Source organism: Sciurus carolinensis, chromosome 11, assembly GCF_902686445.1.
Source record: "Sciurus carolinensis chromosome 11, mSciCar1.2, whole genome shotgun sequence".
NCBI classification, from domain to species: Eukaryota; Metazoa; Chordata; class Mammalia; order Rodentia; family Sciuridae; genus Sciurus; species Sciurus carolinensis.
The window spans coordinates 11,539,403-11,552,941 of NC_062223.1; the positions used below are offsets into that span (position 1 = coordinate 11,539,403).

A 13,539-nucleotide genomic window follows, 5' to 3' on the forward strand; every position below is an offset into this window, starting at 1 on the left:
GAGGCCTGCCAGGCATCAGAAGATATCATGTTAAAATGTGCTTCTGACCCATTTCCAGAGTCGGGGGTAAGATGCCGACACCAGGTCAGGCCTGCTCCACAGGCCCAGGCAAAGCCCTGCCCTGGTGCTTGCTACTCCCTCCTTGGGACAGGTGGCCTCTGGCTCCCACCCCTGACTACCTTCCAGCCCTCCTGCCCCCATGCTTGTTCTAGGAGGCCCCTTCCCCCAATGATGGCCCACACGGAACTCTCTTAATAAAAAAAAATAATTTATTGTCAACAAAGGTGATATATACAACAGGAAAAGAGGTGAAAGGGAGAGTGGGGGTGAATGGAGCCCCTCTGCAGGGATGGAGCGGGAAGAGGTAATGGAGGCCTCCTGGTGCAGAAGCCTGAACAAGTGGGGGAGGAGAGGTGTCCCCCGAGGTAGTGGGACTCAGTTCAAACCCCCTCATGACCACCTCTGTGTAAGGCACTGTGCCAGGGGAGAATGGTGGGGAGCCAAGAGAGGGCAGGAGGGGGTGTGGGGGACAGAGGTGTGGGTCAGTAAAGGACTGGGGTAGGTGTTCTCCACTGGCCCAATGCCCTACCACACGACAGCCTCGGCCACCCTCTACCTCGGTCGGGCCTCAGACCCAGCCAGGGGCAGGCACCCTCCAGCGCTCTGAAGCAACAGTGGATGGGCGCTGCCCCACCCCTCCATCCTGCCCTGGCACCTGGTTTTAAAACTCTGGGTGGCTGAGCCAGGCAGCTCTGAGCTATAAGCCAAAGGGGGACAATGCCTACTCCCTCCTGCCCTCTCCCTCCCTCCCTCCCCAGGAAACCAACAATTTACACCCCACTTCCTGCCTCCGGCTGCCCCCCCACAGTACTGCTGGATTCTGACAGAACTGTGGGCCAGTCTGGGGCATCACCTGCTCCCACCCCCTTGGTGCCCTGGGGGTGCTTGGACCAGTCTTGCAAGAGGCTGACTGCTGGGGGCTCCTCCATCCGCACACGGATAACCTGGAGATCCAGTGTCCCACGAAGCCCCGGAGGGGGAGCTGGGCAGGGATGGGAGCAGAGAGCAGAGTCAGGGCCTTCCAGAGCCTGCGGTGGTAGTGAAAGCTCTGCTAACCAAACCCACATGTGGCAGGCCCTCCTCATCTTCATTCACAGCCGACCCTTGGTGACTCCAGCACTGCCAGCTTCAGAGCCCGCTTGACATCTCTGGGAAACTGCTCGGAAGCCTCCCTCCCTCATGGACTAAGGCAGAGGGGACTCAGTACCTACAATGTCTCTCCCCCAAATCTTACCTCCAGCTGACTCCTTTCACATGACCCACTGGGCACCCAAGAGGCTCTGCCTGCACAGGGCAGGGGTAAGGGGGGTGGAGAGCACCCCAAACCAGCCAGACCTTGCACTGCCCACCCCAGAGCTGGGAGTGAATATGTATAACAGAGAAGAGTGCTGGGCTAGCATCCCACTCTGCTCCGCAACTTCACCAGCTGTGATCTCCCGGGTCAAGACTCTGCTACAAGGATCAGGTGCCCATCTTAGCAGTGTGGAGCAACTACTCAGAACAGCAAAGCTGGGTCTCAAGATAGGGGACGGTGCACTACTATGGCCACTGCACAGCCATGGAAACGATTCTTTGTGGTTTTCTTTCCTGATTTTTAGAGACAGTTATTCAAATGTGACAGCGAGGACAGGTACCATTTTGTCGTACAGTTCACTGTAGTTTTAAATGACTTACCAGGAAGGGGGAAAGGGATCAGGGTAGAAGGGTGGTTGGATATGACCAACGCACAATGTATGCGAGTATGGCAAACAGTGAACCCCATTAATTTGTAGAATTGATGTGCTAATGATTACAGTAAAACCAAAATGACTTACCAGCTACTACTTAGTTGTACAATTTAGCAATTTTTTTTTCTTTTGAATGGTACTGGGGATGGACACAGGGTCTCCCACATCCTAGGCAAGCACTCTACCACTGAGTTACATCCTCAGTTCCTTTTTTTATTTTGAGACAGGATCTTGTAAGTTGCTGAGGCTGGCCTTGATCGTGAGATTCTCCTGCCTCAGCTTCCTGAGTAGCTGGAATTACAGGTGTGCATCACCACACCCGGCCTCAAATTTTGTGTTGACACAAGGCAGTTTGTATTCTGGGTAACTATCGGCTTCTTGAGGGAAGACTGAACTCCCGCTCATTTGCTTATGAATTCGACAATAACTTCTTGAGCAACTATGATGCGCTCAAGGCTGTTCTAGCTGGACACAGCTAGCGACACAGCACTGCATGAAGCGGATCATGTTGCCCTCTTAGAATTTACAATCTAGTGGCGAGAGTCAATAAAAAGGACAATCAAATAAAAGCTGCAGTATATCATCTGTGAGTAGATACAGCTGCAACACACCAGGCAGGTGACATGCAGGATGTCAAGGGTCAGCTAAGAAGCTGATGGGGCAACAGTATTTTGGGCAGAGGGAAGGGCAAGTGCAGAGGCTGGGAAGGCTGCCAGTTGCTGTCTGTGCGAGAGAGGGGCGTGGCGGGAGAGGTCAGGAGCCTGGAGGAAGTAGGACCAGCCCTGTGAGGACTCTGCTCAGATGAGTGACCAGATCTAACCCGAGTTTTTGGCAGGTAGGTGGGGTGCTGGCGAGAGCAGAGCACAGTGGGCAAAGCTCAGAGGCCAGAGCCCAGTTAGAGGTTGTTGCCAGAACCAGGTGAGCATAGTGGCAGCGGAGGCAGTGACAGGATGTTCAATGATCTGCTGGTGGACTGATGTGGGGTTGGAGGGGAACAGAAGAGGATTCCAATGGTTGGGAAAGAACAAGGGCAAAGATAGGTCTGCCAGTTTACCAGGACAGGGTTGGCTCATGCAGGGTGGCAGTGGGCGAGACCTGGGGAGGAGACCGGAGGTTCACTTTGGAAATATCAAGTTTAAGAAGTCCTCAGCTGTGGCTCAGTGCCCTTGCCTGGCCCTGGGTTCAATCCTCAGCACCACATATACAAAAATAAAAGATCCACTGACAACTACAAAAAAAAGAAAAAAGTCTTTTGAATCAACCAAGTAGAGATATCACCGGGGCAGCTGGGAGACAGGTTGGAACCAAGGGGAGATGGAGGTTAAAGGTGGGGTTCAAGCACACAAATGGCAGAACAGTGGACCTGCACAGAGCTGCCAGGGAGCGGGATTGAATGCACCACACATATAAAAAGCGCCTCTTCCGGGCCAGGGGCTGTTCTGGCCACCAGGGACATCACGGTGCATGAAACAACCTGATCTGAAGAAGTCCACATTCAACAAAGGGCAAGATAGGCAATGTGCTACGTTTCCAGGTCTGAGGGCCAAGGCGACCAAGCAAGAGAAACAGAAGGAACAGTCAGTGAGGCGGCAGCAAGGCAGGCAAGCATCTGCCAGGGAACCAAGGAAGAAAGCCATTACCAGGAAGGTGGGGGAGATGGGTCGACTGCTACCCTCAGATCAAGAAGGGGAAGGACCAAGGATTCCACTAAACTTCATTTTATGGAAGTCAAGGGCAACCTTGCCAAAAAGCAATTTCAGCATGGAGTATTGAGAATGCACATTCTACTCAAGCAGATTCCAGAAAAAGAGAGGCAGTTTAGAAAAGGTCCTTAGCTTTGGAGACAAATTGAAGAGGGACTAGAGGGATGAGGGGTCAAGGGAGAAATAACAGCTTTGTATGGGCTGATGGGGAAGACTGAGAAGGGATGGGGTGACAGAGAGGATAGCACCCATGGGCTTTGTTTTATTTTTCCTTCTCTAGGGCTGGGGACTGAACCCGGGGCCTCACACATGCAAGGCAAGGACTCTACACTGAGCTACCCCAACTCCACCCTTATTTGGGCAGGGGTCTTGTGATATTGCTCCAGTTGACCTTGAACTCCTAGGCTCAAGCATCGTCCTCCTGACTCAGCCTCATGTATCTGAGACTAGAGGCCTGAGCCACCACATCCAGCTGACTCCTCTTGTATAAAATGGAAATTTTAACACTCTCCATAATGCTTTTCATTCATGAACTAGCAGCGGATCAGGAAAGTTTAATACATAGTAAGAGTTCAAATAAGCTAGGGACTTCTAAAGCCACCAGAATTGCACCAGTGCTTCCTGGTTGCAAGGAGGGCAGAGACGTGGTTGGGTAGGGAAGGGAGGTCAGGAGAATAAGGCCTGAGATGTGGAAATGATCCAGAGCTCCAGCGCTACAAAAAGCAAGCTGGGGCACAGTGGCGCACGTGTGTAACCCCAGCACCTTAAGATGCTAAGGCAGGAGAATCACAAGTTCAAGGGCAATCTTAGCAACTTAGCAAGACCCTGTCTCAAAATAAAAAAAACAAGGGGCTGGGGTTGTGGGTAAAGTGATTGCCTGGCATGTGTGAGGCCCTGGGTTTGATCCTAGCACCACATAAAAATAAAGGTACTGTGTCCACCTACAACTAAAAAATATATTAAAAAAATGTAATAAGAAATAAAGAAATAGGGCTGGGGTTGTGGATCAGTGGTAGAATGCTCTCCTAGCATGAGTGAGGCCCTGGGTTTGATCCTCAGCACCACAAAGAAACTAGGAGTTTCTTTTCCAGTCCTCTCTTCCTGTCCTGCCCCAATTTCTCTGCTTCCCCTTTCCCCCTTCTCTCTCCAATTCCACCCCGTTCCCCCTTCTCTCTCCAATTTGTGAGTAGGTGCTTACATGCGTTCCACAGACACCCATTTCTCCTGCAGAGGCTGGGACCCATTCCCCTTGTTTCTCACTAAGGCCAATCTCTGGAAGGGGACTCTGGAAATGTCACCACCTGAATGACAAGTGCAGGCAATCATCCAACTTTTCTTTCTTGCAGTACTGGGAATTGAACCCAGAACCTCATGCATGCCAGGTAAGCACTCTACCAATGGGCCACACCCCTGACTCCTTTTCAGTTGGAGACAGTCTTGCTAACTTGCCCTGGCTGGCCTAAAGAGAAAAGCAAACTTGCCTCCTGAGTAGGTGGGATTAAAGGCAGGCACTGCTGTGCCCAGCTCAACTTTCCAATCGATTTTCACTAAGGGCTTTGTGCCAGGCACTGTTCTAGGTGCTGAGGACTCAGGAGGGAACAAACACTCGTGCTCTCTCACTATGCTTCCTCCATGGTCCAGTCTGGAAACACCCTCTGTCTGGCCAAGGTTTCCTACCCAAATGTCAGGGTCCTGCTCAAATCAAACACCAGCAAGAAAAAGAACCTTTTTCCCCCCTGTGACTTGTGAGTGGGTCCTCCCAGCTCACCTTCTCTGCTAGCCTGCACAATACCCCACCCTCTTTCAGCAAGGTCCTTGGAAAATTCTAGAAAACCTTCCCAAACTGTGTACACTTCTTATCTGTTAGCTCAGCTAATGTGACCACAGTGACCTTTTCCAATTCCTAGACCTATGATTTTGAATTTTCTTTTTTTAACAGTGGCAGGATCTTAATTCAAATAGCTCTGGGTTCTTTTGTGTTTGTGTGTGTGTGTGTGTGTGTTGAGAGAGAGAGAGAGAGAGAAGAGAGAGAGAGAGAGAGAGAGAGAGAGAGAGAGAGAGAGAGAGATACTGGGGACTGAACCCAGGGTCTGCAGTGTGCTCGGAAGTGCTCTACCCCAGAGCGCCATCCCTAGCTCTGGGTGTTCTGAAGAAGCTTAAAACCTCAAGCCAGAGCACGTGATCTGCCTGGAAGCACCATCGTGCCCACCAGTCCTGAAAACCTCCCTGACTCCAACAGTGTCCCAGGACAGCCTGGGGACAAAGGCTGCCTCACTCACGTGATTTCTCAAGAGTGCTTCCTGGGGCTGGGCTCCAGGGACACTTGGTGCTTTATCACTCAGTGTCTCCCATGGTTCCTGGGCCATTTGCAACCTCCGTACACTCTGTGACTGCTGAGAACATGCTGCCATCTCTATCACTGATTGGTCGTGGAGCCCTACCCTCTCTTTGCCCACTCACACCAAAAGATCCTAAAATCTCAGGGATTCTCTTCTCTTCTACTCACCCAGACCAGTGGCGTTTCTACACAAGGCATTCTAGGACTAGAAACGAAGACTCCCTTTGAGTGTAAAACCGGAAGACCTGCTGGGTGCCGTGGTGTACACTTAATAAACGAAGGTACTTGAAAGGTTGAGGTAGAAGGGCCTGGGATGCTGTGAGCTGTGCTTGGCAAAGAGGTGAAGATGGGAAGCAGGTTGGGCCTCTGCCCATAGAATGCATTCCAGTCTCAATTCTGTCACTGCTTGGGGGTGGAATCATGGCTACCGCAGATGTCCATGTCCAAATCTCCAGAAGCTGGGAATGTTTTATTCCACAGTAAGGGGGAATTAAGGATGCCAGCTAAAAAACCAGACAGGGCTGGGGATGTAGCTCAGTGGTAGAGTACCTGCCAAGCATGTGCCAGACCCTGGGTTCTGTCCCCAGTACCAAAAAACAAAACAAACACCCAACACCCCAGAGGCTCAGGAGGCTGAGGCAGGAGGATCACAAGTTTAAAGTCAGTCTTAGCAAAAGCGAGGAGCTAAGCAACTCAGTAAGATTCTGTCTCTAAATAAAATACAAAATAGGACTGGAATGGAACCACCATTGGACCCAGCTATCCCACTCCTTGATCTATACTCAAAGGACTTAAAATCAGCATACTACAAAGATACAGCCACAACAATGTTCATAGCTGCTCAATTCACAATAGCCAGACTGTGGAACCAACCTAGATGTCCTTCAATTGATGAATGGATAAAGAAACTGTGGTGTATACACACACACACACACACACACACACACATATATAATGGAATATTACTCAGCTATAAAGAATAATAAAATTATGGCATTTGCAGGCAAATGGATGAAATTGGAGATCATGCTAAGTGAGATAAGCCAATCTCAAAAAACCAAAGGACGAATGATCTCGCTGATAAGCGGATGATGACACATAATGGTGGGTGGGAGTGGGACAAGAATGGAGGAAGGAGGGACTGTATAGAGGGAAAAGAGGGGTAGGAGGGAAAAATAACAGAATGAATCAAACATCATTACCATATGTAAATGTATGATTACGCAAATGGTATGCTGTTACTCCATGTACAAACAGAAACAACATGTATCCCATTTGTTTACAATAAAAAAAATTAAAAAAAAAAAAAGACTAGAGATACGATTCAGTGGTTGAGTGCCCCCAAGTTCAATTCGCAGTACCCTCCCACCCCATGCCCCCAGCAAAAAAAGATTGTTCTGGATGACTTCGGGGTAGGGCCTACATAATCATAAGGGTCCTTAAACAGGGAAGAGAGGCAGATGATTCAGAACCAAGACCTCTGCTGGGAGCCTCTATGGACTACTGCTAGCTTTGAGGATGTTTTGAGGCCAAAAGCCAAGCAATGTTTGTGAGCAGCTTTCAGAAGCCATGCGAGGATTTCCCCTAGGGCTTCTGGAAAAGAACACAGCCCTGCCAACACCTTGAATTTAGCTCAGGGAGACCCATTTGGGACCTCTGACTTCTAGAACTGTAAAATAATAAACCACGTCGTTTGTGGCAATTTGTTACAGGAGCAAATAGGAAATTCATATAAGGACTGAGAAGAAGGAATCATCTCTTTGAGACTCAGTTTCTTCATCTGAAAAAGGGGATGGGCACCTGCCCTTTAACTATGACATATTTTTGTAAGCTTTAATGAACTGCATAAAGTTTTTTTTTTTCCCTTTTTTTTTTTTCTGGTACTGGCAATTGAACCAAGGGGTGATCTATCACTAAGGTATAGCCCCAGCCATTTAATTTTGTATTTTATTTTTATTTTTTTGGTACCAGGGAGTAAACTCAGGGGTACTCGGCCACTAAGCCAATCCCAGCCCTATTTTGTAATTCATTTAGAGGCAGGGTCTCACTGAGTTGCTTATTAGCACCTTGCTTTTGCTGAGGCTGGCTTTGAACTTGAAATCTTCCTATCTCAGCCTCCCTAGCTGCTAGGATTACAGCACCACCACAGGCATATGCAACACCACGCCCAAGCAGCTTTTATTTTAAGACAAGGCCTTGCTAAATTGTCTAGCCTGGCCTTGAACTTATCATCAGCCTGCCTCAGGCTCCCAAGTAGCTGGGATTATTGGTGTGTACCACCACGCCCGGCTATAAGTTTCTTAAGATCAGTGGGACATAATACAAACATGAGCACTTGCTCACTTGCTGCCATTATCAAGAATTTACTGAGCTGGTGTCCCCATGGAGGTGTCTCTGTTCGCGGCTCATCGCCTGCCTATTCTCTTGACCCCTGTTCGAACTGCTGATAGCCCCCATTTGGGGTCCTCCTGTCAGGGAAAGGTGGGTACCTCAGGCTCCAGCTCAAGTCAGTTTCGTGTGGAGATGGGTGAGGTTTTTGGAGAACACTGGCGTAGCCCAACCTGATGACCAACTCCGGGAATTTCCTAAGGAGCACTCGGGAGTGCTCAGCTTTCTGGCAGGTCTCCCTGGTCGTTCAAATCCTGTTGCCCTTATCCTGTCTCCTGGGCACCTGAGCACCAGCCTCTTTTCTGGGCTCCAGGGCTGCACAGCCTCAGAGACCAGATGACCAACTTCCCCGTCCCTCCCTCAGGAGGGCTCACCTGGAGTGGGGCTTTCTGGCTGGAGAAGGCCTTCTGCTGCTTTGCCCTCCTTGGGCGAGTCCTTACTGTCGGTGGCCCTGAGCTGGGTATGGGAGAAGAGCTGGAGGACGAAGCCAGGGGGAAAGCTGCCATCGGTGAAGTGTCGGACTTCAGCTGGTGCTGCAAAGGTCTCTGTGGGCGAGTCAGGGGATGGCGGGTCTGGAGGGAGGACAGGAAGGAGCTCTGAGCAGGAACTTTCAACTGGAAAGGCCTGAGCCCAGCCTGCACTCACCGACCTCGATTTCCTGTTACAGCACTGCACCCAGGGCCTGTGCCCTCCTCTCCCTGGCCTCCCCTCACCTGGGTCAGGGTCCAAGTTTTTGGTCATAGGTCTGCCTCTCTTCTTCCTGACAGGCTCTTCCCCAGGGGGCTCCTTCCATCTCTGACCACGGAGCTTCTTACTTCCAGGTTCTGGGGCAGGGGGAACTGTAAAAAAAAGACCCTACATCTTTTTAAGAGGCCACCACACCTGCAACCTGCCATCCCTGGGCTCCTGAGGACGCCTGCTCAGCAGCAGCCCAGCACGCAGGCCTGTCCTTCGCCCGGACCCCCGCTCCACCTTACCAGTTCCCCTGCTGACTGACCAGGCAGCTCGAGGGGGCGGAGTCCCCTGGGCCGGCTCCTTTTCGGGAGGGACGCGTTGTCCTCAGAGTCCAGGAGGACCACAATCTCTGCTGGCATCCCAGCAGAGTCTGCATTGGCGTTGGGGTCTGGTTTGGCATCCCGGCTTGATTCTGAAAGGGGCAAAAACCCCGTGAGCTCCCAGGACTTCAGTAGACCCTCCTTCTGCCCCAGGGCTGCCCCCGCTACCTGAGCTGGGTGGAGATGGTTGCTCAGCATGAACATCTTGCAAAAGGGCCACCCCTTCACTCCAGGCCTCCAGGATGTTGCTCTTCTCAGAGGGGCTCAGGTCCAGGGTATGGGGATGCTGTTCCAGGATGTGCGTTCGAGCTGTCTCGGCTGATGGGGAGCGGATCTCGGCCCCACACACCATGCACAGGGCCCGCCCGCTGCCTCCCGGGCTATTCCCCACCAGGAACTCCTGCTCCCAAGACACTTGCTGCTTGGGCTCCTCGCAGCCATCACCTCCTGCCTCCAGTAGGCTGGGCGGAGGTGGTGGGGTCTTCTCCTGTTGGGTCACTGTGGAGTGAGAGGGAGGGTGCTATCAGGAAAGGCACCCATGAGCGACAATGCTCATAACAAACCTGTGGGGCAGACGGGAGCATTTCATCACGTTCTGAGTTGCCCTGGACGCTGCCTGCAGGTTGTGCCCAGGGTCGCACTACTTTCGCCTCGAGCACACCTTCTCTCATCTAGTCCCAGGCCTTAGTGCCACATTTCCCAAAGGCTATGTTCCAAAGCTCCCCAGCCTCTGCAACGCTGCTCTTCTGGGTGATGTCATCCCTGTGAGCCCGCCCCCACGTTTTCTGCAGGGGTACCCGACTCCAGGTCGTAGCACCCTTGAGGGCAAAGATGCTATATTTCATCACATTTTATATTTACACCTTGTCTCCACAGGATTGATGGTAAGTGGCACAACTGCCTGTTCCTTGCCTGTTGAGGCCCCTTCAAAAGCCTACCAGTCCTTCACTGTTAGACTTCCCTTTCACTGTGCTTCCAGACCACTTGCAGCAACGGCCTTGCTCACGCTGCTGGAAGTGACGTATGCACGTGGCCAATAAGCTCTGATAGGGCAGGGATTCTCTTCAGCTCAACACAGGCAGCCTCTGACCCAGGTGAGCCTGGCAGCTCAGCACCTCTGCGAAATGTCTGCGATCCTCTGTGCCTTTACCTCTCACCTTTCTCCCACCATTCAGAGGATGGGACAAAATACAAACATGGGAGGCCCTAGCACCTGAGGGCTGTGTGGAAGAGGTGGAAAGGTGGCATTTGGAATGGATACAAGCCTTGGCTCAGACAGAGACAACTCAGGCCCCAGCTGGGTTATACGAATCTCCTGTGTGACTGTGGACAAGAATCTTGACCTCTCAGTTTAACAGGTTTTCTTCCCCACACTCCCCCGAACCAGCTCTTGTGAAGGTTGCCAATGGTAAACCAGAAGGCAGTTCAGCTTTATGTGTTGATCGGTGTCTCCATCTTGACTTTCATCACTGAGTAGCCAGGGCACCACCTTCCCTTACTGCCCCGATGCTCTTTCTCATCACCTGTGCTGATTCCACATCTCCTTCATCGTGTCTTCTGGGGCACTTGGGCAGCTGCCTTACTTCCTCCAGGTCACTGCTGAAGGCATCCAGGCAAGGTCTGTGCTGTAGCCCAGGAAGCCCCCTCCCCTCCCTAAGCACCTGGCCCTGTTGGCTGCACTGCACTGAGTCCCCTCCACACTGAGGCTTCGACAACAGTACTTTTTATTCCCCCTGCGGTGCGGGCAGCTGGACCAGGGCTTTGTGCCCACTATGGGAGTGCCCTACCACTGAGCTACATCCCTGGCCCAATAGGAAGATTTCTGATGGTTTGTGCTTAAGTCCAATATCCAGAAGAGTCTGGCAACTAGTGGCACTCAGGATTACCTGGTGATGGACTGACTGGACTTCCAACCTGTAAACACTGGAGTAGTCCAGGATTTAGTTCTTGGACTCCTCTGTTGGTTTCTTTCCTCTGGTCTCACCCATTTCCTGACCTCCAGCAGGACTCTCCCATGAAATCTAGACTCAGGTATCCAAACTAATCAGATTTCCCCACTTGGACCTGTAAGACATCTGGAACTTATGTTCTAACCTTAACTTCTAATATCGCATAAACCTACACCCAGTCTCCTCCATCTCAGTAACAGATTGTCCTTCCACTTGCCTCAAAAACTTTTAAATTCACACTCTTTCCTCCCATACCCAAATTGTTTCAGAAGTTTGTGTCTCAGGACCTTTGCACTTGCTTTTCTCTGTCTGCAATGCTCTTCCTGCAGCTATCTCCATGGCGGGTTTCCTTAACTTTCTTCAGGTCTGTGCTCAAAATTCACCTCATTAGAGAAGACTTTCCTAATCACTCTATGTACCAACTAAAACTCCTACCTCCTACTGCCTTTCTCCTTATACTACTTTAGTGTAACCACTTACTGCCACCTGACATACCATACTTATTTACCTGTCTGCTACTGGGATACATGTTCCACAAGGACAGGTTTCATCTGCCTTGTTCAGCACTGTTACCATCCCCACACTAAAACAGTGCCTGGATATAGTAGGTGCCCAATAAATATTGGTTGAATGAATGAACCTCCAGACTTCTAACAGAGGGGAGGCTACCCATGAAGGAGGTTGAGGATTAACCGAGAAAGTCTTTGACAATAAGAGCAAGCACTCCATAAATATTAGCGCAAGCAGGAAAATAACCTGTGTTGGATGGCATGCTCTGAGAAGGACGCGGCCTTCATTTCCCTCATTTTATAACCCTCTGATCCAAAAAGGATGAGAGGCAGTACAAGAATATATCAATATGTTTAAGCGGAAATACAATGAATAACTTTGCTCTCAATCCCCTTTGGGTACTGTCCTCCTCAGGCAAGAAGATACTGGAAAATGAAGAAATATTCTCATTTTCAAGAACATGAAGTATTTCCACAAAGATGGCTCTTGTTTTCTTAGGATTTGCAAGCTCCTGAGGACTAAAGAAATTGGTGAAGGGGGAGGGGAGGATGAGTGTTCCCAGGTTGCTCCTGGAATCCCCTCCCCTGGCTAATCTCCTTTTAGATGGCTTCTTTTAGGGCCCCCCTGGCAAGAACTGCTTTTCCCAAACTAGGTGCTGTGCGCAGTTCCATTCATCGCCCGTGTTCGCTCTAGAATCTGACACCTGTGGCTTATGCAAGTGGGAGGCCTGGAAACAGGGCTGGGGGAGGGAAAGATTTAGACTTGAAGGGTTCTTAAAATTCCCCTCTTGGAGGTTAGCTGGGGCTCATGCCTCCACCCTCCAAATCGCTCTGGACACCTCGCTCCTATGCCTGGCCTCGGGCCTAGAGGCCGAGCCGCCCCTCGGCCTAGGACAGAGGCTGGCCGGGCAGGAGGCTGCAAGCCGCGGACACCCGGCGCCTCGGGGGCCCGGGCCTCCCGCGCTGGGCCCGGGCGAGGGGGCGCTCGGGCACCGGAAGATCCGGAGCGCGCGGGGCGTGGATCGAAGCCTCCAGACCCTGGGCGGGGGTAGGGGAGGAGGGGGAATCCGGGAGGCCTGGATTCGAACGCCGCCGGGGGAGGAGCGAGAGCGCGCCCCGGCCCAGACCCGGGCGGGGAAGGGCTGCCAGGCCCGGACCCCGGCGGGGGCGGGGCGGCCTGAGCCCCCGGCTCGGGCCGCGACGCGGAAGTCGGTCCCCTCCCATGCTCACCTCTGAGCATCGGCTCCGGCCGCGGGATTACCGCCACCACCACGGCCTCATCGTCGTCTTCCCCTTCCTCGCACTTGAGCGTCACCTCGAAGCAGTCCAGCGCGGCGCCCTCGGCCTTCAGAGCCATGGTGCGGCCGGGGGCGATTGCGGTGACCGGACGCCGGAGGACGGGCGCGCAGGCCTCGGCGCGCCACCCGCGGCCGCCTCCGCCCGGGCCCGCGCGGGGCCCGCGGCCCGCCCCGCGCACCCGCCGGCGCAGCCCCCTCCCCGCCGCCCGGGGCTCGCCCGCCCCGCCTGCGACACACCTCAGCGCGAGGGGAGCCCGGGCGGGCAGGTCTCAATCCGGGGCCCCAGACCCCGCCGATCCCTTTTATGGAGGCTCATTGTCGGCGGCGCCCGCCGGCCCGCCCCCGGCCCCCGCGCAGCCAATCGCGAGCGGCCCCGCCCAGGCCCCGCCCCGGGCACGCGGCCCCGTTAGAACCCCGGACCGCTGGGCGGCGGGAAGGGCTCTGCGGCCGGCGGTGACCTGCGGTGACTCCCCAGGCTGGGGTCGCCAGGAGCTGGCCCGCCGGCCGAGATC

The 13,539-nt window shown here is 52.8% G+C and overlaps 1 protein-coding gene across 3 annotated transcripts; it reads right to left on the reverse strand.

Annotated features, from left to right (window-relative positions):
* Positions 1-247: 247 nt before the first annotated feature.
* On the reverse strand, positions 248-13,333 carry Spindoc (spindlin interactor and repressor of chromatin binding). 3 transcript variants are annotated; one of them, XM_047519246.1, is made up of 6 exons: positions 12,960-13,333; positions 9,440-9,769; positions 9,214-9,363; positions 8,930-9,055; positions 8,591-8,788; positions 248-1,004 (listed from the first exon to the last, which is right to left on the reverse strand). In XM_047519246.1, exons 1-6 carry the CDS (start codon positions 13,084-13,086, stop codon positions 910-912), a joined length of 1,026 nt encoding a protein of 341 aa, XP_047375202.1. In that variant the 5' UTR covers positions 13,087-13,333; the 3' UTR covers positions 248-909. The 3 variants fall into 3 exon arrangements, with proteins under 3 accessions (XP_047375202.1, XP_047375201.1, XP_047375203.1); XM_047519245.1 differs by having other exon boundaries at positions 248-1,042; positions 12,960-13,332; XM_047519247.1 differs by having other exon boundaries at positions 954-1,088; positions 12,960-13,332.
* Between the last annotated feature and the right edge of the window lie 206 nt (positions 13,334-13,539).